The 27,688-nt window shown below is 55.5% G+C and overlaps 5 protein-coding genes across 7 annotated transcripts; 1 reads left to right on the top strand and 4 right to left on the bottom strand.

Moving 5' to 3' along the window:
• Positions 1–5,075: 5,075 nt before the first annotated feature.
• PRDX5 (peroxiredoxin 5) lies at positions 5,076–8,669 on the bottom strand. The gene is made up of 6 exons (XM_077115850.1): positions 8,450–8,669; positions 7,024–7,158; positions 5,715–5,846; positions 5,597–5,635; positions 5,399–5,460; positions 5,076–5,305 (listed from the first exon to the last, which is right to left on the bottom strand). The coding sequence occupies exons 1-6, from the start codon at positions 8,609–8,611 to the stop codon at positions 5,200–5,202; spliced, it is 636 nt and encodes a 211-aa protein (XP_076971965.1). The 5' UTR covers positions 8,612–8,669; the 3' UTR covers positions 5,076–5,199.
• Positions 8,670–9,257: 588 nt separating this feature from the next.
• TRMT112 (tRNA methyltransferase activator subunit 11-2) lies at positions 9,258–10,175 on the top strand. The gene is made up of 4 exons (XM_077115854.1): positions 9,258–9,391; positions 9,484–9,585; positions 9,724–9,813; positions 9,901–10,175. The coding sequence occupies exons 1-4, from the start codon at positions 9,314–9,316 to the stop codon at positions 10,000–10,002; spliced, it is 372 nt and encodes a 123-aa protein (XP_076971969.1). The 5' UTR covers positions 9,258–9,313; the 3' UTR covers positions 10,003–10,175.
• On the bottom strand, positions 10,122–17,304 carry ESRRA (estrogen related receptor alpha). 3 transcript variants are annotated; one of them, XM_077115851.1, is made up of 7 exons: positions 17,211–17,304; positions 15,436–15,772; positions 12,712–12,828; positions 12,426–12,554; positions 11,839–12,006; positions 11,474–11,743; positions 10,122–11,166 (listed from the first exon to the last, which is right to left on the bottom strand). In XM_077115851.1, exons 2-7 carry the CDS (start codon positions 15,758–15,760, stop codon positions 10,907–10,909), a joined length of 1,269 nt encoding a protein of 422 aa, XP_076971966.1. In that variant the 5' UTR covers positions 15,761–15,772; positions 17,211–17,304; the 3' UTR covers positions 10,122–10,906. The 3 variants fall into 3 exon arrangements, with proteins under 3 accessions (XP_076971966.1, XP_076971967.1, XP_076971968.1); XM_077115852.1 differs by lacking the exon at positions 17,211–17,304 and adding an exon at positions 16,643–17,021; XM_077115853.1 differs by lacking the exon at positions 17,211–17,304 and having other exon boundaries at positions 12,712–12,925; positions 15,436–15,536.
• Positions 17,305–18,145: 841 nt separating this feature from the next.
• CATSPERZ (catsper channel auxiliary subunit zeta) lies at positions 18,146–21,560 on the bottom strand. The gene is made up of 6 exons (XM_077114968.1): positions 21,495–21,560; positions 21,200–21,253; positions 20,608–20,983; positions 19,687–19,763; positions 19,401–19,467; positions 18,146–18,381 (listed from the first exon to the last, which is right to left on the bottom strand). The coding sequence occupies exons 2-6, from the start codon at positions 21,218–21,220 to the stop codon at positions 18,272–18,274; spliced, it is 651 nt and encodes a 216-aa protein (XP_076971083.1). The 5' UTR covers positions 21,221–21,253; positions 21,495–21,560; the 3' UTR covers positions 18,146–18,271.
• A 367-nt stretch (positions 21,561–21,927) lies between these two features.
• On the bottom strand, positions 21,928–27,555 carry KCNK4 (potassium two pore domain channel subfamily K member 4). Its single transcript, XM_077114969.1, has 6 exons — positions 27,295–27,555; positions 24,185–24,308; positions 23,857–24,017; positions 23,525–23,711; positions 22,983–23,122; positions 21,928–22,308 (listed from the first exon to the last, which is right to left on the bottom strand). The coding sequence occupies exons 1-6, from the start codon at positions 27,481–27,483 to the stop codon at positions 21,928–21,930; spliced, it is 1,182 nt and encodes a 393-aa protein (XP_076971084.1). The 5' UTR covers positions 27,484–27,555.
• Between the last annotated feature and the right edge of the window lie 133 nt (positions 27,556–27,688).

Below are 27,688 nucleotides of genomic sequence, written 5' to 3' on the forward strand. Positions count from 1 at the left end.
TGTTGCTCAGATGTGGCCTCTCTCTCCAGCCAACACAACAAGCAATCTCACCACCCTCCCCCTGTCTGTGTGGGACATGACTTCCAGGGGTGTGGACCTTCCTGGCAACGTGGGACAGAGATCTTGGAATGAGCTGAGACTCAGCATCAAAGGATTGAGAAAAACCCTAGAATGAGCTGAGACTTAGCATCAAGGGATTGAGAAAACCTTCTCCACCAAAAGGGGGAAGAGGGAGAGGGAAATGAGACAAAGTGTCAATGGCTGAGAGATTCCAAACAGAGTTAAGAGGTTATCCTGGAGGTTATTCTTATGCATCAAGTAGATATCACCTTGTTATTCAAGATGTAATGGAGAGGTTAGAGGGAACTGCCTGAAAATGTAGAGCTGTGTTCCAGTAGCCATGTTTCTTGAAGATGATTGATAACGATAAAGCTTTCACAATGTGACTGTGTGATTGTGAAAACCTTGTGTCTGATGCTCCTTTTATCTACCTTGTCAACAGATGAGAGGAACATATGGAATAAAAATAAATAATAGGGGGAACAAATGTTAAAATAAATTTAGTTTGAAATGCTAGTGATCAGTGAAGGCTAGGGGTAAGGGGTACGGTATGTATAATCTTTTCTTTTTCTGTTTTCGTTTTATTTCTTTTTCTGTTGTCTTTATTTCTTTTTCTGAATTGATGCAAATGTTCTAAGAAATTATGAATATGCAACTAAGTGATGATACTGTGAATTACTGATTATATATGCAGAATGGAATGATCACATATTAATGTTTTAGTTCGTTTGTTAAATTTTTTTTAATAATAAATAAATAAATTTAAAAAAAAAGACATCCTGATAAGGGCCTTTAATCTCCTATTCCTCATTTCCCCCTTCCTGCTTGCTGGACTGTGGATGTGATGGCTGGCACTCAAGCAGCTACAGTGGATCGTGAGGCAGAAGCCACATGTTTAAAATGGCAGAGCAACAAGATAGAAGCGGCCAGGGTCCCTGATAGTCACTGAACTGCTGCCATACCAGCCCTAGGTTGTCAGCCTTCATACTGCATATACATGAGTTACGCCTCTGTCTTGTTTAAGTCACTGGTATTTAATATTTCACATCAATCCCAAGAAAATCTAGTCCTAATTCAAACCTGCTAGGGTCAAGTTTATGCTAAAACAATGGGAGGTAATGTCCAGGAAGCTGGGGAAAGGTTAGCTTCTTCCTTCCGTCTCTTCTCTCACTTTCCATTCCTTTCCAAAACATATGTGGAATATTTCCTGAGTTCCTAGCCCTAAGTGGGGCACCTAACCTGCGTTAAGTACAAACACATAAATCCTAGCTCAAGCTGGGAGAATTGAAACAAATATAAAGTAGCAGACCAATATGCATGGATATTGACAGCAAGATGCTACCCAAACTCCTTCAGAAATTACACAAACATACACATGCACATTTTCTCCTCTCTCTGCTGTCACTACTCAATGCCTGTGTGCCCAATTCTAACTGTGACTGGCCGAGCACACCTCCCTGGGGCTGGCAGCCTCCAGCGCTTGCCACCATGGCATTGGCGTGACTGCATTGCATAACCAAAGTAGACCAGGAATAATGGCACAGCTCCGAGCCTCTCTTTCTTGAGTTCAGCTGTGACTTTCTAGGGCCTGGTGAAGATTTTCCCTGGAGAGGTCTTCCCAGCTTCTTAACCTGTGAGGCTTCAGGGCCTGAACAGGTATGGGGAATTCCAGGGCCTGTGGACAACAGGTAACAGGTAGGGTCATAATCCCAATTATACTGATGAGGACACAAGCCCAGAGACGGATGGTCACAGGACACGTTAATCCCAGGACTGGGTGCCCAGCTCCCCACTAACTCCCAACTGTTTCCCTATGGACACACAGCTGTGTGATGGACGACAGGGCTCTTTCCATTCATTTATTTATTTTTAATTTAAAAAAACAAACAGTACACTTAGAACCACCAACAATGGCAATGTATCTTAGCTTAACCACAGGCATATTTAAATAAAGTACCCAAATAATTATGTAAAGTCTGAATCTGCACAGTAAGTTTCATAAACCAATTTAAAAACTGAGGCAATGAGGAAAAAATCTACATATTCAGCTCAGAAAGTTCTTAAATTCTAAGTATTAAAAACGAACTTAGAGGCGGGCCGCGGTGGCTCAGCGGGCAAGGTGCTTGCCTGCTATGCCGGAGGACCTCGGTTCGATTCCCGGCCCCAGCCCATGTAACAAAAAAACGGAGAAACAGAATACAATAAAAACAAGAAAATGTTTCCCTTTCTTCCTTCCTTCCTTCCTTCTATCCTTCCTTCCTTCTCTCTAAAAAAAAAAAAAAAAAAAAAAAAAACGAACTTAGATACCATTTGATCAGCTGTCAAAACTGTGAATGTTCTCAAAATTTCAAGTAGAAAATTCTGACAAATATATGCATTGTTATAGTGATGACCTATATTACTGAATATTTTCCTTATTTCAGGAAAATGTGAAGATAGTAATACTTTCTTAACCACCTAAAATGGATATCTTAGCTTATCCATAGGCAATTTTTTCAAAAAATGTAAGTAATCATCGTAAAGCCTGTTTGTACAATATGTTTCATAACTCAATTTACAATCAAAGCGAGAAAGGAAAAGAATCTATCAATACAGGTGTCAGAGTTACTTGAATTCTAAATTTTAAACAGTATCTTAAATACCATTTGATTATCAAAACTGCGTGCGTTCTCAAAATATCAAGTAAAAAGTTATTACAAATATCAACTTGGCTATAGTAGTGAATTATGTTACTGAATATTTTCAAATTTTTTATTTCAGGAATTTATTTTATTTAATATTACTATAACTGCCTATAGTTTGTCTTTTAACTATTTTTTAGTTGTAAAATATAACATATATATATATATATACACACACAAAGGAAAGAAAGAAAAAAAAGCCATAATTTCAAAGCACACTACAATAGTTACAGAACAGTTCTCAGAGTTTGTCATGGGCTGCCATGCCCTCAACTCAGATTTTTTCTTCTAGCTGCTCCAGAACACTGGCGGCTTTATCAGAGTCATAATAATAGATTCATACAGTATCTGTCCTTTTATGTCTGACTTACTTCACTCAGCATTATGTCCTTAAGGTTCCTCCACATTGTCGTATGTTTCAAGAGATCATTTTGTCTAAATACTGCAGAACATTCCATCGTGTGTATCCACCACATTTTGTTCATCCACTCGTCTGTTGATGGGTACCTGGACTGTTTCCACCTCTTGGCAATTGTGAATAGTGCTGCTATGAACATCGGTGTGCAAATGTCTGTTCGTGTCACTGCCCTCAACCTCTTCTGGGTATATACCGAGTGTTGGTATCGCCGGGTCATAGGGCAACTCAATATTTATTTTCCTTAGCGTTTATTTATTTTATAGCCATTCACTGAGCAGTCACTATGTGCTAGGCAGTACGCTAAATGCTTTACATACATTGTCTCACTTGTACCCCACAACCACACCATGAGGTGGGTTGTATTATTACCACTTTGGAGATGAGGGAAGTGGGGTCAAGGAAAGTGAAACAGCCTGCCCTTGGCCCTCGAGCTTCTAGGTAGCAGGTCAGGACTCACCATCAGTAGGATCTGCACCCCACTGGGTTGTCCTAGGAGGTCCCCGAGGCCCTAGAAGTCTCCTCCTACCCTTCTCCTCTTGGTCCAGAGGCCTAGCCAATGGCACCACGACCTGGAGGCGAACACTTCAGCTCAGAGGCCTTGCTGGGTGGCAGCCAGCCTGCACAGAGCCCAGGAATAGAGGAAACGGGGGTGGCTGGGTGGCAGAGATGGGGACTGGACATCCTCTGGTAACGGGGAGGCCTGCAGGGAAAAGGCGGAAGGAACTCAGCAACTGGGGGGTTGGCAGAGGAAGAGAGGTGGGCAGGTTAGAAAGGCACAGGGAGCTGCCCTGCCCAGGTCAAGGGCACCTGGAAGACAGCAGGGGGTGAGAGGGACACAGGTCAGTGGGTGGGACGACACGGGCACACTGAGCACCTGGGACCCCCAAAAGGGAAGCCGACCCACCCTCCTCCTGAGTGCTCTGACCCCCCCCCCCTCAGCCCCTTGGGCCCCCACCCAGGTGGCTCCTGGACTCTCACATCCTAAAGACCTCTAAATCCTGGTGCCCTCATTTTGTCACACCTTCCCTACGCTGCCCACTTCATACCTCTCCCCACCTCCCAGCTCAGACCACCCCAACACTGCATCCAATGTCAGGCTAAGTGCCAACTGGACCTGCCATTGCCCAGCTTAAGACCCTTCAGTAGCCTCAGGCGCCCTAAGGATGAAAGGCAAGCCGCTTACCAGGGCCTGAAGGGTCCCGCTGACCTCCAGCAGCCTCTCTCCTCCCAGCTCACACGCCTACATCCACGCTGCGCCCTCTACCTGGAGCTGCATTCCTACCATCTGCCCAGCTCTCCATACAGTACCTGCGGAGGAGCCCCGGCCCCTCCCTGTGAGCACTGGGCCCGCCCCATGAGCATCTCCACTCTTGCACAGCTCACCTCCAGATTCCTCTCCCAGGGAGCCCTCCTGGACTGGACGAGCCCTGCCTCCAAGAAGGAATCCTTCCTGTCAGTCACTCTCCCAGAGTGCAAGGGGCCCCTCCTGGAAAGACGGTGCTTTCAGAAGGTATGTAACAGTCTGAAAGGTTGGCGGGGTGGGGCTCGGCCCAGATGGGAGACCCAGAGCTGAGGTTCTTTCCCTACAGTTTATAGACCCAAATGACACCAGCGAGCACCCTGAGATGCACATCCAACGTTAAGGGTGTGCACCCAACTTATGCACACAAGCCTTTCCCTGTGGCTTCTCTCTGCATGGAACGTTCCTGCCCTTGCTTTTCGGACCACTGGCTCTTTTTTAGCTTCTAGATCGATGCTTCGTAACACCTTCTTTCAGAGGCTTTCCCTGACAACCTCCTTATTTAAATGGGAATCCAGTTGTTTTCTCCTTCCACACCTGCCCACTGTCATTCCAGCTCTCAATTGTAGTCATGAAGTCAGGCTCTCAGTACAGCAGAGATTCAAAAACAAGGAAGTGGATGTGACCCAGAAGTGTTTATTGCACAAATCTGGCCAAGGTTCCAATTGGGTAGCCCCAGCTGCAGCTAAGTAGATAAGTCAAGGAAAGGGTAAAGAGGGTGTATCTGGGCCGGGGGGGCCTCAGAGCTGCGAGAGGATATTGGGGGCCAGGCTGCAGGTGAGGCCTGTGCCATCCGGCTCCACGTTTAGGACCTTCACCACGCCATCCTCTATCACCATGGAGAACCTGCCGGAAGGGAGGCCAAAAAAGTCAGGCCCAGAGACCGGAATAGGAGGAGAGGGCCCCAATGAACCCCACAGAACACCCTCTCACTTTTACCTCTTGAGCCGACGATTCCCAAAGAGTGGCACCAACGTATCATCTAGTAACAAATCCGTCTCCTGGGAGGGAAGATAGAGAAAAGGATCAGGAAGCCCCAAGGGGGCTGCTCCCCACACTGGTCAAGTCCCTCCAAATCTCTGCTTCCAAGACCTGGCAGAGGAACCACGCTGTAGTGGGGGGACGGCGTGTACTCACCTTCCCAAAGGCCCCAGAAGGGTCAGCCAGGAGACGAACCTGGGGAGACAGAAAATAAAGGTCACCAGAAAAATCTCCTGCTTGGGCCCTGAGCCCCTTCAGGACCCCTGCACCTTACCTTGCCATCCACGTTGTGGGCTCGCCCCCACTCGCCAGTCACAAAGACATCATTGACACTCAGACATGCCACCACTTGGATGCCCTTGGCCTTCATAGCCCCAGCCTGCTCCACAAACCCCGGCAGGTGCGTCTGGGGAGGAGAAACTAAGGGTCAACAAGGAATGATCTTCAGGCCCCCCTAACTTCCCTGCTTTGACTCCTTTAATCAACGAAAACTATGTAAACCAACCTATTTCCTTGTTTGCCTTGGCCACAAGGAAGCTCAGATCCAAACTTAAGGTTGTGGGGTCAGGACCACGGATTTTTTTTTCAATTTTTTAATTTAAAAAAATATATGTAACAACAAACAAATGCAAACGTTCTTAATTTATGATTATTCCATTCTACATATATAATCAGTAATTCACAATATCATCACATAGTTGCATATTCATCATCATGATCATTTCTTAGAACATCTGCATTAATTCAGAAAAAGAAATAAAAAGGCAACAGAAAAAAAATCATACATACCATACCCCTTACCCCTCCCTTTCACTGATCACTAGCATTTCAATCTAAATTTATTTTAACATTTGTTCCCCCTATTACTTATCTTTATTCCACATGTTTTTTACTCTTCTGTTGATAAGTTAGATAAACGGAGCATCAGATAAAGGTTTTCACAATCACACAGTCACATTGCGAAAGCTATATCATTATACAATCATCCTCAAGAAACATGGCTACTGGAACACAGCTCTACATTTTCAGGCAGGTTCCTCCAGCCTCTCTGTTACATCTTGGATAACAAGGTGATATCTACTTAATGCAAGAATAACCTCCAGGATAACCTCTCAACTCTGTTTGGAATCTCTCAGCCATTGACACTTTATTTTGTCTCATTTCACTCTTCCCCCTTTTGGTTGAGAAGATTTTCTCAGTCCCTTGATGCTGAGTTCCAGCTCATTCTGGGATTTCTGTGTCACGTTGCCAGGAAGGTCCACACCCCTGGGAGTCATAGAAACATGGATTATTTACCTGGATTATTTGCCTTTCAGAGTACCTGCCACTCAGCAGGGTCAACAAGGGGGTATTGAGCTTAATCACAATAATTCCTTTCTCCTACATTCCTTGTGGTTACCTTTCTGCAGCCTCCACTTACTTTCTGAACACTCTAAACATAGCTTTTTTTTACTCTCAGGCTACCTAGGTTCCTTGGTGGCAAGCCGCCTCAGGCCTTTGGAGGGATATGTGAAGGACTTAAAAGCAATGCAAACATTTTCAAAAGATCCAGATTCCTAATCTCAAGAAGGGCAGGGCCTCACCTTGGAGCAGCCCGGGGTAAATGCCCCGGGGACTCCAAACAGCACTCCCTTCTTGCCTCTGTACAGCTCCGCCAGGTTCACCTTGTTCCCAGGCTCCCCTTCAAACACCTCCACCGGTGGGATGGCATCGCCCACCTAGAGGGAAGGGCTCCAAGGTTAGGAGTTGAGAGGTGGGGGGAGGCCCAAGGAGGGACAGCAGCAAACCAGAGCCAGGAGGGAATGGGGGGAGGTCTGGTGGCTGTGCTTGGCAGAGCCCGGGGGGAAAAAAAGTCCAGCCCTGTCAGAGTTTCCAGAGGTCCCTCCCTGCTGCCCTCCCCTTCCCCCCGACTCTCACCCGCCTGGTTGCCCCATATCCTCCAGGGGTCAGTGAGGCCCTGTCCCCTCATAAGGATCCATTGGTGACACCAAAGAAAGGGAGAGAAGGCCTTGCACGGTGTCGCAAGGGATTGAGTCAACAAGTTGTAAGGGTTATGGGAGAAGAGTGGGGCCAAACCCGCAAGGGGAGGAGAAGCAGGGGGGAAGGGGGTTGTTGGGTTGGAAGGAATACTGGACAACAGGGAAAGCATGGATCCTGGCCAGCCATGGAGAAAAGGAAGGAAGGCAGGAGGGCAGTAACAAGGTGGGAAGGGGAAGATCCCGGCCCTATGCAAGGGGGGTAAAATGAAAGGAATCTCTTAAGGGGGAGGGATCAGTGCATCTGGGAATGTGAGAGGGCTCCATGGGGATGGAGGAGGTAAAGATAGGAGGAAGGGAGGCTGAGAGATGGAGGATCTCTCAGTAGGTTGGAGGATGGTGAAACAAGGCGAAGGGCCTCGGAAGGGTGTGGGAGGGGAAGAGGGGGTTGAGTTCCAAGGAGTGGGGGACAGCTCCAGAAGATGGGCGGGAGGAGAGACTCAACTGAAGTGTGGGGGATCGCCTCGGGAGGAGGAGGAGGGGAAATCGGAGTGGCATGGGGAGACAAAACGAGGGCTCAAAGGGCTGACAGCTGTTCCATACGATTAAGAGTGATCCAAGCAATATGACAAAAGGGAGGGGAGGGTGGCGCGGCGGGGTAAAGAGGGTTCTGGGGCAACGGAGATGGTTGGTTTCCAGAAGGTGGGAAAGGCCACGGCATTCAAACAGCGGAAAATGGCGGAGACCACAGCAGTGTCGCAGTCGACACGCAGCGGGAATCGAGGGGGGAGGGTCCAGAGCCCGGAGGCTGTTCCAGGAGATCCTGCACGAGGTCCCAAAACTTGGCGAGAGGGGGTGGCAGTCACGGGTGTCTCGATGAGGGGGTGAAGGGGCTGGACCGCGGGAGGGACCTCTGGGGCGGCGGAGAGGGCTCCGGAGGGCGGGAGAGAGGACCCCACCTTCCCCACCGGAGCGGGACGAGGGACGGCCTCGGGAAGATGGGGGGGTCAGGTCTGACGGGGCCGACGGTCACCTTAATCGGCGCCATGGCTGCGGCGGCGCTGCTGAAACCGCACGTGCACCCTCCTCCTCCTTCCAGGCGTAGGCCCGTTCCCACCGCTACCGCTCGGGTAAACTCGACGGCGGTCGCCCGAGGGAGCGCGGAGTTCGCGCGGCGCCCCACAAGGCGCAGCATACGCAGCCACTCGCCGGGCGCCACGGCCGCGACCGCCCCTTCGACCCCGGCGGGGGCGGAGCCGCGCCGGCCGCAGAAGGCGGAGCCTCGGCCGCGCCCGGCCCCCAGCGAAACGCCCTCACTGCGCAGGCGTGGACGGCCGCGCTGCGGGCCGGGCTTCCGGGATTCAGGGCTTGTTTGCATTAGGGGCTGGGTCGCTGATACCTTCTCCCCCTCTCAGTGGGCGTAGCTCGCGACGATCCTGCAGGTTCTTTGCAGACAAGGATGGGGTGCCGCTTTATTTTGAGGGGCCTCATTTATAGTTGGGGCAATAGCGCACCTCATTAGAAGGGGAGGGCTGGTGTCAGGAGCCCGTGCACAAGCAAAACGCATGTCTATCTGACATTTAACGAGGTTCCCTGCACTGCAGCTGTTTTACATATAATTTGCATCCCGATAGCGGGTGAAGGTTTGGCTTCAACCAAACCACTAGGCGGCGTGCGACATAACGATCTCCCGCGGAGCCGCTTCCGGGAGCAGCGCGTGACTGAACCAGGTCTTCCCTATGTCTCTGCTTGGCCGAGCACGAGCCCTGACAGCAGTTTCGCTGCTTCCGGTCTTTTGGCCGCCCGATAGGCTAGCTAGCGGCACCGTCCCGGAAGTGACGTTTTGGCGGGGCGGTATATTTCCGGTTCCTGCCTGGGTAGGACGTTTAGCCGCGACATGAAGCTGCTCACTCACAACCTGCTAAGCTCTCACGTGCGGGGGGTGGGGCCCCGTGGCTTCCCCCTGCGTCTCCAGGTACCGATCCGCGCAGACCCACGCCCCTCTCCCGGGTGAGCTGCGGATATCAGAGTCCGATCCCCTTTCTAACTAATCTCTTCCCACTGCAGGCCACCGAGGTCCGCATCAACCCGGTGGAGTTCAACCCGGACTTCGTAGCGCGTATGATACCCAAGGTGGAGTGGGCAGCGCTTCTGGAGGCGGCCGATACTGTGAGGACCCTCCCCCCACCCCGCCTGTGCCTAGCGGGGGAGGTGGTCTCACCGCACCCTCTCACACCCGGCCCGGGAGCTCGGCCTGATGGGGAGGGTCGGGGATGGCCGGAGATGATTTAGGCTTCTTGCCCACAGTTGCATCTGGTCGAGGTGCCCAAGGGACCAGTTGAGGGGTATGAGCGAGATGAGACATTTTTGAGGAAGATGCACCACGTGTTGCTAGAGGTGAGAACCGGCTCACACTTTGCTTTCCCGGCCATGCCACCCCTCCCTTAGGGCCCAGGTGTTCAGCTGTTTTCCCTCTGCCCACAGGTGGATGTGTTGGAGGGCACTCTGCAATGCCCAGAATCTGGACGTCTGTTCCCCATCAGTCGCGGGATCCCCAACATGCTGCTGAGTGAGGAGGAAACCTAGACCTAGCCATGCCAGGCACGGACCAGCTGATCATTCTGTGACATTCTTTATGTCTGTACATTGTTAACTGTCATGTTCATGTCCAGCCCTCGACCCAATGACACACTGAACACACTGTGTTCTTGAGCTTGATATTATATATATTTTTTCTCATTAAAGGTTCAAAACCAAAAGCGGTTTCTCTTTGCAGCAAATATACATTAAAATAGAGTCTCTGTACAGCCAAGGGCACTGGGCCCTGGCTTGCCCCATGTCCCTGCGCCTCCCTGGCCAAACCCAAAAATAAATATAGTGTTATTGCTCTGCAGGGCATCGAGGCAGTGCTCTCCCTCCCCCTGAGGAGGCTGGGTGGGAGCTGATGGGGGACCCTGGCCACCCTAGGGGGTCCAGGGGCTGGAGCCTGCTTGGAGTTATTGCTTCAAGGGGGGTGGGCAACAGTGCCCAACGCAAATGATGAGGAGAGGAGCGAAGGGGGCAGGGGCCTTTGCTCTCCAAGTCCCACTCTGCTCTGTAGAGGGGGTTGGATTAAGTAGCAGCAAAAGCATCACCCACTGGGAGACTGTGGCCTCCACCCCCTTCCCTCCCTGAGATCAGGCTTCTGCCCCCCACAATTCCCCTGCACCCCCTATGGCTTCCGCAAGGCCCCCGACAGTCTGGGGGCACATTATGGCTTGCAAGGGGCAGCACTGTGCCCAGAGCCCGGGCACACACATCCCCAGCTTCTGACGCCCCCTGGGAGTGGGGAGGGGAGGGCGTGGGGCCTGCTCCCAGGGGCTGATGGCATTGCCCTGGCCCTGCCAGCAGGCTGTGGCACTGCCCAGACCCCAGCTCTGCCCCCTTGGGGTTGAACCCATGCTGGGCGGGTCCTGCCAGCACCCCCACCCACCCACACCCTCCCCCTGCCTCAGTCCATCATGGCCTCGAGCATCTCCAAGAACAGCTTGTGCATGGGCACCTTGCCCTCCAGCTTCACCCCATAGAAATGGGCCAGCACTTTGCCCGCGGTCTGGCGAAGGAGCGGTAGGGTGAGCAGCAGTCTGCCTGCCCGTCGCCGCTCAGCACCCCCTCCAGGGCCTGCCCGGCCAGCTTCATACTCCAGCAGGGCCTCATGCAGGGCTTCTCGCAGCTGCTCCACAGCCTCAGCGTCCTCGATGTGCACAGAGTCTGTAAGCAGAGGGGAGAGAACTGTTGACTTGCACCATCTCCAGAAAGAGCAGGGGCCATCTGTCCTCACCTATAGCTGCCTCCAGTCCTCCCCACTTCACCTCCCACTAAACTGTACTCCCTTCCAAGTGAGCACAGTACTAAGGCTCAGATTCTTGGCCTTGCCCTTGGCTTACTTCGTGACCTTCAGGAAGTCACTGTTCCCTGAGCTGCAGTTTCCTTTATCTGCAGAACGGGCTGTGCTATCAGAGTTAAAGACCAGAGGGCCCAATGGAGAGACCTATCAGTGCCTGCTCCAGACTCTCACCCGAGTTGGCCAGGGCCAGGGCCTTCAGCAGAACGTATTCCTCCCGCTCGAGCCTCAGGGCCTGTAGCCGCCGCACCAGTTGCAGGAGGGCAGCCCCCAGCTCCCCCAGGCCAGCTGCCCGTGCTCCCTCTTCATCCAGGACCAAGTCCTCCGCGAAGGCCAGCTCATCCTGCAGCGGCAGCGAGCGCTGGGCCACGCCCAGCACCAGCACCTCCATCCACACGCTCTGCAGTACTGACATCTGGTCGGACAGCGACAGAGACGAAAAGCCTGGAGGGTGGGGGTGGGCAGCCAGGCTGAGCAAGCGTGCCTGGGGCCAAGCATGGCCTGCACAGGGGAGCCCTCAGACCACCTGAGCTCTTTACCTGGGATGCTCTTGGCCCAGCTGATGGTGACCACAATCTCTCGATCGAAGAGGTCACAGAGGGTAGCCACAGCTGGGAGGTGTCCGTCAGGACCCACTGGGTCGGGCATGGCATACAACTTCTCGGGCTCAACCACCAGCAAGTGAGACACCAGTGCATTCACTGGGGCTGCAGTGACAAGTCGGAGGACGAGGGTCAGGGGCACTCAAATTCATCAGACATCACAGTCCCTTCAGAGTCAAGCCTCTTGTTCATTCTCCTAGTGGCCTTCCCTGATAGCCGTTGGGCAGCCTGGCTCAAATCCATCCCCCAAAGGCAAGGCTCTCACTACTTCCCAGGGAAAGGCTGGGGACTGGCTCTATGAGTATTAGAAAACCCTTCCCAGTTCCCTCCTATGTTTCTCTGTGCCTGAGGCAGGAAAGGCCTTTAAATAAATATTTCTTGGAGAAATGAATAAATGAATGAAGGCGAAATGTGGGTCCTAGGGCCCAAGGTAATAACTCTCCTGGGTAGATGATGCCAGACAGGCTTCTCATGCCCCAGCCCGATCCTAACCCTAGAGCTCCAGGTACCCACAGCGCTCTCACCTGTCTTCCGGGGACCCCCAGCTACTGCCAGTGGTCCAGCAGGGAAGGGACCCGGGAAAGGCAGCGGGTCCACCTCTGGTCGCCGCTTGTACTTCTGTCGTCCGCCCCGCACACGGTCCAGACGCACCCCTAAAGTGTAAAATGGGACCGTGTCTGTAGGGTGGCTCTGCAGAGCCCTCCTCCTTAGTCCCTTGGCCACCAGCCCTTCCTAAGCCTTGCCCAGCAAGGGCCCTGCAAGCCCAGCTCCCCCCAAGCCTGGCCCAGGCCCCCCCTGCCCCGTGCTCACCCTCCTTGAGCATGCCTACGCGCAGGCACTTGGTGAAGCGGCAGGCCTGGCAGGCCTTGCGTCTCCGCTTGGTGATCTCGCACTCATTGGAGGCCGGACAGCTGTACTCGATGCTCCCTGCCAGGAAGAGGCAGGGCTCCAGTGGCGGCCTCCCAAGGCCTGGAGGGGGCCCAGCTGACAGGAGAGCCCTGACTCGCCCCGGCCAAGCACAGGTCTGGGGGGTATGGGGAGGAAAGGGAGAGCAGGAGTGCTGTGAGTGGGGCGGGGAAGTCCGGGGAGCGAGGGGAAGGGCCGCTGTGCTGGGGTGGGGGGGTCCTGCCTGGGCAAGGGAGGATCTGGGACCTAGGGAGTCAGCTGGCACTTCTGCCGCAAGCCGCGGGGCCAGCCACGCCTCTGGGACACACTGCCCTCATCTGCTCTCGTCAATGTCCCAACTGACCTCCACGCCGCTTAAGCCAACAGTCAATTCTGTCCTCATCTCACCTGGCCTAAAAGGAGTATCCAACACCTACTCCTAGAAACACTTAAACACTTTCTTCTTTTGCTTCTAGGACACCACACTCTCCTGGTTTCCTCCTACCTCATTGGCTGCTTCTGGTTTCTGTGCATCTGCCCAACCTTGGGCCATTGGAGGACCCCAGGGCTTTATCCTTGGACGTTTTCACTTTCGCACTCCCATGGTGGTCTTATACCATAATGGTGCTTCCAGAGTCTAAATTCAAGCCCATACCTGCCTTGAACTCTAGACTCAAATGTCCACCTGCCTCCTCAACGTCAAAGGCATCTCAAGCCCTTGGTAACATCCACCACCCCAAGCCTGCAGATCCATTCTTCCGGTTGCTCAAGCCAGCATCCTAGAAGGTATCCTTATTTTTTCATACCCCACACCCAGCCCCGTCAATAATTTTGGCAGGCTTTGCCTCCAAATATGTCCAGAATCTGACCCCTTTCTTCCCCCATCCACTACTTCCATCCTTGAGCTCAGCCATGTTCTCTTCTCACCTCCTCACTGGCCTATCTTCTCCATGCCTCTGTCTGTCTGTTCTCAACACAGCAGCCACAGGGATCCTGGCCAGCCTAAGTCAGCTCCACCCTACTCAAAGCCCTCCTATGATTCTCCTCCCCAGAGTACAAGCATCAAAGTCAAAGGGAGCCCAGTGGCCTACGAAGTCTCCAATTCCTGCACCCGTCTGCCTTCCAACCTCATCCCATGTGTGCACCCTGCTCGGGGCTCCACCGGCCTCCTCGTTGTCCCTGCAACAGAGCATGCTGGTCCCTCTGCCCAGAGCTCTTCCTGCTATCCACACACATACTCCCTTAGCTCCTACAGGTCTTGGCTTAATTGTCACCATGGGGAGCCTTCCCTGGCCACCCTGTGAGAATGCCAAGGCCCTTCTGCAGATACTGCCTGTCCTCTTACTCTGTTTAGCTTCATCTCTTTGCCCCATCTAATATGCTCCATACTGAACTTATCTGTGTGACCTGTCTCCCCACTTCCATGTCAGCACCACAAGGGCCAAGAGTATTCCCGGCACAAGGAAATGGCCAAGCACACAGTAGGCTCACGTAATCACTGGCTGAATAAATGCATGGAGGCTCTCCCAGCCTCACAGGGCTTCCACAAATGCTGAATGATACAACCAGCCAACAGTCATTAGTTTGCATTCTCTTCACAGGTGTTTTCTCAGCCCTAAGCCCAAGATGCCTCCTCCAGGAAGCCCTCCAGGGCCCTAACCCCAGCAAGACACCTTGGTACATGCCCTGCACCTCTCCCTCCAGCATGTACCACAGCTGTAATAGAACGGTTGTGTACAATTTGTGGTTTCCTATCCTTCCCCTCTGCTAAGATGCAAACTGCTTGAGGGTGGGAGTTGTCCTGCCTTGGTCCCAGCTGTGTCCCCAGTTCCTACGTGGGGAGCAGCACAGCAAAGCAGGGGCTCTAGTGGCTGCTGGGGTCATCCTGATGCTATCACTTATCCACTGTGTGCTCTTGGGCTAGTTCCATATCTAACCTCTTGAAACCTCAGTTTTCCCATCTGTAAAATGGGTTAATAAAACATTACTTCTGTCAAAGGCAGGGGTGAGAATCAAGGGAGTCAATAGAGGTAAAATGTCTGTATGGCACATGGCACCTAAGTGCTCAATAAATGATTAATATTTATATAGCTGCAGTTCAATAAATATTTGTCAACGGAGTAAACAGAGAACAAAGGGTACAAGGTGGGTCAGAGATACCTGGTCCTGGCTCCGGAGGCTCACAGGCCATCAGAGCCAGAAGGGTGCATAAAGGATTTTATAGACCAGAGGGTCCTGGCCAAGGCAAAACTTGCTAGAATGTCACAATCAGTTGTGCGGCATCTGTCCAAAGTTCAGTTATTAGTAATCAACAGAGGCAGTGGTCTGGGCTTTAATTGCTCACTGAACTCCAACACCCAGATCAGCCCAGGTTCAGATCCCGGGTCTAACATTTCCCACCTGTGTGACTTGAACAAAATTTCCACAACAAACAAACAAACAAACAAATTACCCATTCAGCAAAGTGGGGATTATCTTTGCCCTGACACCTTATAGATTCGCTGTGGGGGGCTCCCTGAGATGCTGAGATTATAAACAAAAGGAGGTACAATGCCTGGCACAGGTGAGCACTTGAGCCCAGGGGGTGCAAGGCAAAGGGCATAGGAATGGGGTAGGGGCAAAGGGCATAGGAGTGGGGTGGGGGCTCACCCTGGATGGTCCTCTTGAAGAAGGCTTTGCAGGCCTCGCAGGATGCCACACCATAGTGGTAGCCAGAGGCCACGTCCCCACACACCAGACAGAGGCGTTTGGGCAGGGAACTGAGCACCAGCTTCCCGCCACCCTGCTCGCCGGGCCCAGCCCCCTCCCCATCCTCCTCCTCCTTGTGGCCTGAGAGGCAGCGAGTAGGGGCTGGACCGGGGGCCAGGGCGGCAGGGGGCTCAGTCTCGGTCTCCGAAGAGCCCTTTGGGCTGTCGGGGCTGGCTGGCTCTGCCTTGATGTAGAGAGGCTCGATCCCCACCACCTGGCTGGACATGGCGCTGGTCACCTGTTGGGAGAGGTGGCGTCAGGTCCCAGGGAGGTGGCGGGGATGGGGGCTGGGGAGACACGCTGCCACCTGAGGTTGCCCAACCCCGGGCCTGGGGCCAGGCTACCAGGCTCAGCAAAGGGGGGAAGGAGGGCAGAGTCCAGGGAAGGCTGCTCTGAAGAGGGCCCCCCAGCTGTTGCCATGGGAACAGAATCTCTAGAGCCTTGGGGCCAGTAACTGACAGCAGATTTCCTACTTGGAAACCTGGGGGGGATGCATGCAAACTCCCCACTCCCACCCAGGTTATGCTAACGCAGCATAACCTGAGCCCCTGTTGACCTTCCCGGGTGGAACCCCAGAAGCAGGATCCTTCCCAATTTTCTCCAGATCTTGGGGGGGTGCTGATGCTCTCTCTCCCTTTCACCTGGGTGTCTTCTATTCAAGGCGACACACCGAGGCACACAGACCTGAGTGCTGTCGGTAGGCTCGCACTCCTGCACACCTGGGTTCTTAAGGGTCCCCACATGCTCACACATGCCCAGACTCTCTTGGGGGATTTTCACACTCACACATGGCCTTTCCCAAACCCCAGCCCTCACTCATGCTCACACTTGTCCTTCGTCCTCCCGAAGTGCGCACTTCTTAAACACGAACTCACACTCAAGGCTCATAATCACACACCCGCCCCACGCTTACACCTGCATAGACTCTCGGGAAAAACACACTCAGGCCCCTTCCCACCTGACACAGCGCTCCCTTCCCTCCCGCCCGGCGGGCGGGGCTCCACCTCCTTGCACCCCGGGCCTGCACGCCGCTCCGCTCTCCCTCGGCGGCCCCAGAGCCCCCACCTCCCTGATCGCGATGCCCACCCCCACCCCACAACCTGCGCACCTCCACGGGAAGTTGCTCAAAGTTGCTGCGCCTCCCTTCCCCCTCCGCCCGCGGGGGACTTCTATCAGGTTATCAGGAAGTAAATGGGGAGAGCCAAGGAGGAGGAAGTTCTCCCCAGCCGGTGCGGTGACCTTTGACCCAGAGAGGAGGGTGGCCCACGGCCCCAGCGAGCGCCCCCACGTGGTCCTCGGAGCCCCTTCCCGGACAGGGAACCCTCTCATCTCCCACCCCGGCCGGCCCCTGGGACTTCGGCTTGCCCCAGGTACGGGACTGAACCCTGCCCCCGGGCTAGATCCGAGGCCCATGCCGGGCGGGTGACCCGACCCGCAGGCAGAGCCAGAGCCGAACCCTGACCCAGGCCGGCCCACCCCGGACCTGGACACCGGACCCCGCCTGAGCCCTGCCCCCGCCTGGCTCTCGACCAGGTCCGGACCGTGACCCGGGGCCAGTCCCGTGGCCGGACCCCGCCCGCAGCCCGCCCCCCTCCCGCCTCCCTGCCGCGCTCGCACATGGCCCCGTGCCCCGCCCGCCCCCCTCCCCCCAGCGGCGCTCCCCTCCGCCCCCAGACCTGGGGCTCCGGCAGGGCTGGCGGGCGGGCATGGGGGCCGAGCGGCCCGGAGCGCCGGGGTGAGCCGGAGACCGCGGGCGGCCCCTCCTCCGCCGCCTCCTCGGGCCGCGCCGCCCCGCCGCGCCGCGTCCCCTCACTCCGCGGCGCCGCCGGCGGCTTGTAGGACACAAAAGGACATCGCGGCCGCTTCCTACTCCGCTTCCTCCAGCTGACAGCGGGGGCGGGGCCGGCCGTGCGCATGCAAAGCAGGGGGCGGAGCCCGGCGCCCTATGCTAATCAGACCCGTGGGGCGGGCAGCGCCTGCGTACCTGGATGAGACGAGGCGGAGTCGGCAAGGCCGGTGGGCGGGCCTACATGAAGTCCCCGCCCAGTCGCCGCCGAGCCCCAGTGGCGCGCAGGCATACGCAGCAGCTGGGGGGCGGGGCCAGAGGAGAGACGCGAGGATGCGCAGGGAATAAGAACCGGGAGGGGGTGGGATGAGGAGCGCTGTTACGAAACGGAGGAGGCTGGGCGCGCTGCGCGCGAAGCGAGGGGGCGAGGTTCGTTCATTGGCGGTGGCCGCTAGAGAGGACATGCATATGCAAATGAGAGGGCGGGACCAGAGAGAAGACGCGCATATGCATGAGGGGCGGGGCCTAGCGCGTCCAAGCGCTCGAGGAGGCGCTGCCCCTTTCTCTTCTTTTCCCTCCTCCCCCAAGGTAACACGATCGGGGCACCTGGACCCGACCCAATATCCCCGCAGAGCTACCGAAGCCGGGGCAGGCGAAGCAGAGCTAAAAACACGCAAAAGCCCTGGATGTCGAGTCCTTGGAAGGCGGGGCCGATAGGGTTTAGACGGAGAAGGCTCAAGGTCACTGCGGTGACCGAGTGAAGGTCACGGCGAAGGGCGGAGCCAAGGCGTCCACCTCCCGCGGGCAACCACGGACTGACTCACGGACCATGCAGAGTCTCTTTTATTTCTCTAGGGTTCAGATTCCACGCGGACGGGGTCGGGTGTGGGGTCTGGGGACCAGACAGGGATCCGAGCTGGGGTCGGACCGCTCGAGCCGGAGGCGACGCTCTCAGGGCAGTAAGACGTTCAGCCTCTTGTTCTGGCGCCTCTTGAGCCCCTCGATGTGTCGCTGCAGCTGCTTGGTCAGCATGTGGTCCCAGCCGATCCCGACCCGGTAGCCTACGAAGAAGGCAGAGCCCTGCTCAGGACCGCGAGACGGGGTGGGGGGGATGGGGGGGTCGGGCAAGGAGGGATTGGCCTCTAGGACAGCGGGAGCTACGAATGTGATTCGAGAGGATTCGAGGAACGGCAGGGTGATTTGGGATGAGGAAAGAGCTGGATGCTCCAATCTGTTAGTCTGGGGAACTTTCCATTTCCAAGTCGGGCCACTGTCGGTTTTGTTTTGAATTGGCAAGACTTAAACCTGTGCTCCAAAGGGATGAGGAGGGGAGGGGTAGGAGGCAAGGATTAAGGTGCAGAATGCATGTGGGCCAGGCTAGAGAAGATGTTGCAAGCCCAAAGTAGGGCAGTGGTAGCAGGCAGCTTAGCGGACATCCCCTGGACCATCCACTCTAAGCCATTAACTGGCCGTTTCTAGCTCCTGACATTCACACATTAGCAGGACAAACCAGAAGATATTTATCCCAATAATCCGATTGCTGTCTAAAAAGCTGTCACTCCCATTGGGCAAGTGGAGAGAGGCCTCAGAGAAGCCACATCAGCTAGAGAGGGGCTGTACTAAGGCTAAGGCCCAGGTCCCTGCTGGCCACCTCACGCACAGGATCCCACAACTTTTTTTTCCCAAATATATATATATATATATATTAGAGAATTTGTGGGTTTACAGAACAATTATGCATAAAATACAAGATTCCCATATACCATCCTATTAGTAACCCCTTGCATTGGTTTGGTACCATGATTTCAGTTGATGAGAGCCCACTTTTATTATTGTACCATTAACTATAATCCGTATTAACTTAAGGTTCACTGTTTGTAGTGCAGTTCCATGGATTTATGATTTTTTTTTTTTTTACTTTCTATTCTATCAACCTTTTACTTTTGCATGGAGCCCCTCCAATGTCTGTGGGGTAAGGAGATCTGACATGGCATACACATCCTTAAAAACTCAGCCCCATGCAAAGGATACCCCCAGGATCTCTTATGGAAGCTGCCGGGGCAGGGGGGCGGTCACTCACTGTGGAGGGCCTTGGTGAGGATATCCAGAGCTTCATCCTCCATGAGTTCCCTCAGGGGCAGTGGCAGCTGGAGAGGCAGCAAGGAACTCAGGTGTCCAGGGGATATTAGCTCAGCTCACAGCTGAAAATGCCCCACCTGCTCCCTCCAGCCTCAGGACCCTCCAACCACCCTTCCTGCCTCTCCCATCTGCAAACCACCCCACCCCTTCACCTCTGCAACCTCCAACTTGCCCATCCCCCATCCCCAGTAAACCCCCCCCCCCCAGTCTCCCTGGGACCCTCCAACCCTGTTCTGCTGTTCTGCCCAGTAGGCTCGATGGGGTGTGTACTTCGAAAGACTGAGTGATGTCACTGAAGCCCTTTCTGGAGGAAAAGAAAAGAGGGATTGGTCACCTGCAGGCTCCCTAGAGCAGAAGAGATGGGGCACTGGGTTCAGAGGGGGTGGGGCAGAGTGGCCTTCAAAGACCAGCTCTCCCGTTCTACCTTAATGGAGACAATATGGGACAGTGGTGACAGTTCCTGGGCTCTAGAGAGCCACCCACCGGGGCCCAAGTCTGACTGTCCCACTATGTGAGACTTAGGGCCAGTGGCCAAGCCCTGCTGAGCCTCAAGCTCCTCATCTGCAAAATGGGGTAGTAATAGTGGCCCCTTATCCAGATGGTGAAGTTTAAAGGTTCTAACACATGGGAGGCCCTATGCCTGGCACATAGTAGGTGCTCAGCAAATGGCAGTTGTCACACTATTAGCGGTTCCAAATCCCTGATAAACCTTTGAACTTGGGGGTAGCGGGTAGGGAGAGGAAGCCAATCTTGCTACAAAGGGAGGCAGGCACATAGTAGCTACTGGAACACTAATCAATAACCGAATGAAAGAGACACCTCCCCACTGCCACTATCCGCAGACAGGGAATTGCCTCCCTCCTCCCGGCCGGCGCCGATCCTACCACGCTGTCTTTGCACATTTTGGTGCAAGTCCTCTCCCTTCTAGGACCTGAGGGCCCTAAGCCCGGGACCTCATATCACGCCTGCCCGGTAGAGGGCGCACCAAGAATGCCTGAGTTGATTTCGAGCGTGAGAGATTTTGCTCTGGGGCCCATCCCCGGGCTCCTAGCAACCTGGGTCCTATCAGCCTCACCCCCACCACCCTCATTTTACAGCGATCGAAATTGAGGCCCCGGCCAGCCCCCTGTCCCGTGGACAACACTGACCGGCCTCGGTCTTGGCACCGTCGTCCCCTTCGCCTAAATCGCTCCCCGCAGAGGCGGCGCGGGGCAGCTCCATCCCCAGCGCGACGTGCTCTTCCACCACTTCTTGGGTGAAGCTGTCCTTGTCTTTCGCAGCACTGTCCGCTCCGTCCTCTAGTTCATCCCAGGCGGCGGTGGCGATGAGAGTGGCCTTCCGATGCTGCACTGTCGGGGCCTTGGGGTCAGCGCCTTCGCCCTCCGAGTCGGAGCACTCCGAGAGCGTGGGCAGCGGCCGGGGCAGCTGCTGCAGGGACAGCGTGTCCGTGGTCCACAGATTCCGGACGTCGCTCGTCCGTCTCGACTTGCCTGGGCCTTGGCTATCCGAAAACTTGACCGATTCCTGTGGGCCACACACAAGGAGGGGAGCCAAGGGCCACGGAGGAGAGCTGGGAGTGGGGGTGGGGTGGGGGCGGGGGTCCCGAGCCAGCCCCGGAGGGAGAGGTCACACCCTGGGCCCAAGTGGGACCTAGGATGACTCTCTAGGGGCTTGCCCGGATGCGGGGTTGGGCAGTCGGCCGGGATACCTAAAAGGCCTTGGCCTCGGGAAGATTCTTACTTGCGACGCCTTTTCCTCCATGGTCGCGCCCTAACGGACCCAATCGCCACTGGCCTGGGGCGAGGAGGAGAGGGTCACGCTCCGTGAGGGGGGAGGGGCGGGGCCTCGCTCTAGAATGGCTGGGCGGGTCTGCTTACAGCCCCCCCCCCACTTAGAGGCCGTTGTCCCTTTCTCATACCCACCCACCCCCCCCAAAATATATATACATTGAGAGGTTGGAAGCGCACAGCCAACCGGTCTTGGCAGATTCAGGCGGCGGACCCTACCCGGCAGTTCCCACAACAGAGACACGCACCCGAGCACAGAGGATGGGGGGGGGGGCGCCGTGTCCGACGTGGGTGCCCAAGGGGACCTCATCGTGTCCCCGCGATGGCCCGACGCCAGCGCGCCCGCCCTCGCTCGCGTCCCCGGAGCGCGCACGCCCGCAGAGGTACCCAACGTTTTTGTTTATTGACCCGGGCTTTGAGGCACACTTGTGAGGCTTTGTGAGGGACAGACCCGGCCGGGGCAGCAAGACAGAAAACCTTGGTGGTGGGGGGGTGGGGGCTGGAAAGGGATGGATGTGTGGGGGTGAGGGTGGGGGTGGGGGCGGCGGACGGGCAACCATTGCCTCCTCCCCAGGTTTCAGTCCCGTGGGGAAGAGGAGTCTTTGGTCAGACAAGCTGGGCATGCCAGGGAGAGAGCAGGAGCGAGGCCCTTTGGCGAGGCCCGGCCCGGGGGTCCTGCCCCTACAAGGACTCGCTTTTGTCCCGGGGACGCCCGGGACCCCGGGGCCGCGAGGGCTTCCTGGGGGGGTTGGGGCGGCGGCGGCCCCGGGGCGCACGGGGCAGGGCGCAGCCGCGCTCGCTCTGTGTGTCCGAGGACTCGTCGATAAAGGCCAGATTCTCGCTGGGGTAATCCAGGGCGGAGGCCGTGGGTGGAGAGGGCGGCTCGGGCTTTTTGGGGGGCGTAGGGGGTCGGGGCTGATCGGCCGGCTGCGCTGAAGGTCGCAGGGGAGGCAAAAGCGGCCTCTCTTTCTCCTGCGGCGGTGCCGAGGGCCCGGCTCGCTGGGTCACCCGCGCTGTCACCGTGCCGGTCCAGCTGGCGGCTTGCGCCGTGAGACCACCCATCTGCGCGGGGAGGAAAGGCGACTTCGAGCGCGCGGGGCGCCGGGGGTTCCTGACCTCCACCTCTATCCTCTTGGCTCTTCTGTACCCCCCTGCTTCAGCGCGTGCACGGAAGGAGAGGAGAGGAGAGCGCCTCACCTGGGCCGCAGGTTCTCCCCTTCCTCACCCATACCAAAGCAACCCCTTCTCCAGGTCTTTCTAGAATGCCACTGTTTTATTTCAGCTCCCCAACCCATGTCCCCAGAGGCCTTCGTGCCTCCATCTGCTTTCTTTGCTGGGCGCTTCGAGTAGGGCAGCAAGACCAGGGATCCCAGTTACATATGAATTACGCATAAACAACAAATAAAATTTGAGTATAAGTATGTCTCAAGCCAACAAATAAAATTTGAGTATAAGTATGTCTCAAGCACTATTTGAGACGTATTCGATTGTTATCCCTTAATTATCCAAAATTCACATCCTGCATTTTGATTTGCTAAATCTGGGAACCCAAACCATTAGGGAAGAGGTAGCAGCGGCACCCACTAACCTGCGCCGCGTCTACCCGGCCCCGAGTCCTCCACTCTCTGGAAGGGAGTCAGGCTAGTCCACCGGGCACCAGCGGCTGAGGCCCACGGCCCGGTGGTCCCTTGCACAGCGCACGCTTGACGCCGACCCCGGGAGGTGGGGGAGCCTACCTCCGCCCGAGTGCGGCGGGACACCACTCGCAGCCAGTTCCCGATGGTGGTGAGCACCGAAGCGAAGTAGGCCAGGCCGAGCAGGATCCAGAACCACACCAGCGGCTGGTAGGCTGGAGAGTCGTGATGGGGGTCGGCGCCTGAAGTGCCACCAGGGAGGGTGGAAAGGAATCGATTGTGGCACAGGCACGGCACCGGTTCCCAACCCCTCTCCCCAGCTCCTTAAAGAGGATCCTCCCTTCCCAGGGCAATGAATATGAGGCTAGAAAGTGGGTGTGCATGTGATGAAGATGTGCAAAAGTATGCAAGAGACAGCTCTCACGTGCAGCGGTGCACTTATGCCTGGGCTGCAGGCGCGAAAGAATGCAAGTGTGCACGACGTGTTACATGCATGCAAGAATGTGTGCCTTCCATCCGGGGAGGTAGGTGTTGGAGCCATGACGTGTGACCGCCCAGACACCGCGTGGAATTTAGAGGGAGAGGCCCCTGGCAGGAGAAGCTGGGAAGAGCGCCTTGGCAGGGCTGGAAGAAAGCAGCTTCACCCGCCACATAGTCGCCGAAGCCCACGGTGGTGAGAGTCACTATGACGAAATAGATGGCCTCCAGCTTGCTCCAGCCTTCCACGTAGCAGAACACGAACATGGGCGTGAGGACAAACAGCAGGCAGCCGACCAGCAGGAAGAGCACCGCGGACAGAATTCGCACCAGCTCCGGTGGCACGTGCCACTTCTGCGGGGAAGGGCGGTGGACAGGAGCGCGCGGAGACCCCGACACCCTCGGCCTCCCTCGAGCCTGGCGGGCGAACTAGGGCCGCGCGCTCACGTGCTGGGGACGCCAGGGGAGGGGGGCGCGCGGGGCGCGTGGAGCAGCTCACCAGGAAGACGGCTTCGATGTGGCCGATGCCGCGGCGCAGGGAGGAGCCCAACCGGTCCCCGACCCCCGCCAGCAGGATCCCAAACAGCGGGATGCCCACAAGCGCGTAAAAGATGCAGAAGAGGCGCCCCGCGTCGGTGCGCAGGGCGGCGTTGCCATAGCCTGGGCAGAGAGGCCGTGCAGGAACGTCTAGGGGGCCCCCCCGCCTCGCACATTTTACCTCCCGCTGCGCCTACCCCACCTCGTCCACCCCCATCCCCCCCCCCCCCACATGAGGAAGTCCCTCCAGTCCTGGGCCCCTGCCTCCACCTGCCCCGCCCCTCCCGCACCTATGGTGGTGATAATGGTGCCGGAGAAAAAGAAGGCGCTGCCTAGATCCCAGGCTGAGCGGCTGCTGTTAGTGGTCGAGTTGGTTTCTGGATCGGCGCCCCCTCCCAATGCATCAGCCACCTCCTGCAGGAGAAGGCGCGGAAGCAGGAACCTTAGTTCTCCCTCCTGTCCTCTAGCCAACCCCTTGCCCCTCTGGCCTCCAGCATGGTTCCTTTCCTCCCCTCTCAGGCCTCCCCCATGCCTCTGGCCTCCCCAGAGACAGTCCCTTAGAGCAGAAGTTGCATATGGCCTGGCCCCATCCACCTGCGTGCGAGTCTGTTGGACCTACCTCCTTATCTGCCCCCTAATTTCACACAACACATTTCCAGCTTTACAGTGATCAGGAGCGAAAATGCTGGGACGAGACTCCCTGCGTTCAAATCTGGGTGGCCTCACTCACTAGCTGCATGGCCTGGGTTGGGTGAGTTAACTCTCTGTGCCTCAGTTTTGGCATCTAGCCAGTGGGGATGATGATAATAGTATGCATCTCATAGAGTTGTCCAGAAGACTTAAAGCCCTTACGACAGTGTCAGCATGATGTGTTTGTTAAATCAGTATATTTCCACGTGGTGTCCATGCCCAGGGATTTCCAGCTTTCCACAGACCCCACCACTCCCTATTGCCCCTCCTGGAAGCTGAGCTTGAGTCCCTTGCCTTAGAAAATCTACGGAAACGCTGGGACCTTCTCTCCAGGAAGGTATATATACCCTCAAAATTTGCATCCAATTTTAGGAGGTTCATGGACACCCCAAACCCCACCCTTCCCCACTGAAGTCCAAGAAAAAAACCCTACACCATAAGATAGATGCTCAAATATCCATTAAATACGTCTGCTTCTCAAGGGCAGGCCCTTCAGGGGTGGGTCTCTATTTTGAGGATGCTCCAGGTGATAGGAGATCACAGCAGAGTGAGGAGGGGGTACAGAGCCCTTCCCCAAGGTGCACAACACCAAGATACAAAACAGTGTGTGGGGAGGGGGTGGGGGATAATAAACCATCTCCTCGCTCGCTGACTGCAAGCCTCACTAGCAAGATCCATTCCAAACTCATCTTCTAAAAGTGACGGCTCGAAATTCTCTTTGGCTATCTGTTAGCTGCAGAATAAAGTCCAAATTTCCCAGTTCAACATCCAAGCCCCACCCCTACCCTTTTTTATCCGATCTGTTCCCAACCCCCTTTTCTCCATGCTTCTCTACTGAATCTCCCCTCTGAGGCCCCAAAGCGTGGTGACCTTACCCCGAGATTTTCTATGAGGATCCCATTTCCTGAAGTAATACGTTTTAAATAAAGCCAAGAGGTGACAATGTCTGAATAAATGTGACTTCATTTTTATTTTGCAGAACTTTTCCAACAAATTCACTACTTTGGAAAAAAAAATCCTTTGTCATCCTGTATGTTCTAATTTTTGCTTCAAATGACTAGGCGTCTGCTAAATCTGGGTTCTATAAAAACACTCTGAGCTTTCCAGCTTCTCCACCTTTGCTCCTGCTGCTCCTCTGCCTGGGAATCTGTTGCCCCCAATTACACATCCCTAATGTACCCATCTCACCTGGCTCCTTCCAATTACCAGCTCTTCCCCCAAGCCCCTCCTGGCTTCTCCCTCCTTACCTCCAGCACCCAGCCCAGGGCCCAGCACGCTATACTATATGGGCTCAATAAAAAGGCAAGCAGCAAAGGCTTCCTCTCCATTGCATCCTACAGTAACCTGTCGGTCCCCTTGCCTGGATAAAGAAATTCTCCAAAACACAGCGTACAGCTGCTCCCCTGTCCGCCCCGTGGCATAGGGCACAGCACCTAGCACACAGTAGGTGCATATTTGCTGCACGATTGACTAAATTAAGGAGTAAATCTTACTGTGAAAGAGAAATAAAACAGCTGCCATCCACCCCTCCTCCCCTCTTCTAGACCCTTCTCCTTTTTCTGCTCCTTTCTTGTTCAGGAAAAAAGCAATTCCATTGTGAAGATAAAATAGGTCAGATTCCCTCCCTCCCCAGGCCCTGTGGTCTGGCCAGACACAGGCTCCTGCCCAGGTCTCTCAGGGATTCGCACAGCCTACTGGATGCATCAGAGACAGACGATGTCAGGCTGCCTGGCCCCTGGCCCCTCCCCACCCTTAGCTCGGCCCCGGGTCCTGCTGTCTGGGAACATGCTGGAACACTGAGGCTTCCATGCCAATTAGCTCCTCCATCAGCAAAGGACAGGCAGGGAAAGAGAGAACTCTTCGATGAAGGAATACACGTTAATTTATTAAATCTTAATTCTTTACATGACAATGACTCAGAAATCAGAGAAGGCAGCAGAGGTGCTTACCTGACTGTACCCCAGAAGGCTGAGTCCAGAACTTTATTGAGCCATTGAGCCAAGGCTGATGGGGAGTGTCCCAGGCAAGTCTGGGGTTGCCCCATCCCGCCCTTGCCCTCCCTCCTGCCTCTGCTGGGTAAGCACGAGTCCTGGGGGAACAGGGCACTTAGCCTGGCATCTATGAGGATCCTATAACCTTCTGAAATTATCATCTGCACATGTTTATATCGCCCTTGTCTTCAGATGGGGCAAGTATTGGCAGTATTTCTTGGGCTTCTCTAAGGTACCCGTGACTCCAAAAAAACAGTGTAGGAACCAGTGTACATTTGCCAGACTCAGTGAGTAAAAATACTGTATGGGATATACTTATAATCAAAAGGCATTCACTGTTTATCTGAAATTCAGCTTTAACTGGGCTTCCTGGATTTTATCTGGCAACCCTAGCCCGCAAGTTAGACCTGCGAAAATGTAACATTATCCCAAGTGCTCCAGCCATGTGTTCATTCCTTCATTCATCATTTCGCCAATCAACCAGTGTCACACACCGAAGGAGACCTGCAAGGAGCACAGCCCTTTGGCGGACACCCAAAGGGAACCAGATGACCCCTCGGGCCACCAGATCCAAGGTACAGAGGCCTGGCTGGGCGTCTCTGCCCTACCCCTTCCCTGCAGCACCTTGCCTCCGGGGGCACCGTCTTGGACGCAGCACCCTGGCACACACCTCCCATGACATGCACCTGGGGCCGGGAGCTCCCGGGTGACCCACCCACCTTGATGAAGCTCCCCAGCGCCTGGTCGTTCACGCACGGATAGGCCCTCAGGAACTTCTCTCGGACCTCCCGCAGCTCCCGCTGGGCCTGCTGCTCGTGGGGTTGCTCCAGGGCCTGGAACACCAGGGCACCGGACACCAAGTAGAGCAGGACCAGCGCCAGCAACGCCAGGAGCGTGGTGCCCCGCATGGCGCGGCCCGGGGCCCGGCCACTTCCACTGCCCGCCTGCTGGGGGCGGGCAGGGGGCTCCTGGGGAGCTGTGGTCACTGCGGGCGGAACCAGGGATGCTGGGATCAATACCTGGCCTGACATCCCAACACACACACATACACACATACATACACACACACACACACACACACACACACACACACACACACCCCTCCATCCTAGA

The sequence above is a fragment of the Tamandua tetradactyla genome, chromosome 9 (genome assembly GCF_023851605.1).
Source record: "Tamandua tetradactyla isolate mTamTet1 chromosome 9, mTamTet1.pri, whole genome shotgun sequence".
Lineage (NCBI taxonomy): Eukaryota > Metazoa > Chordata > Mammalia > Pilosa > Myrmecophagidae > Tamandua > Tamandua tetradactyla.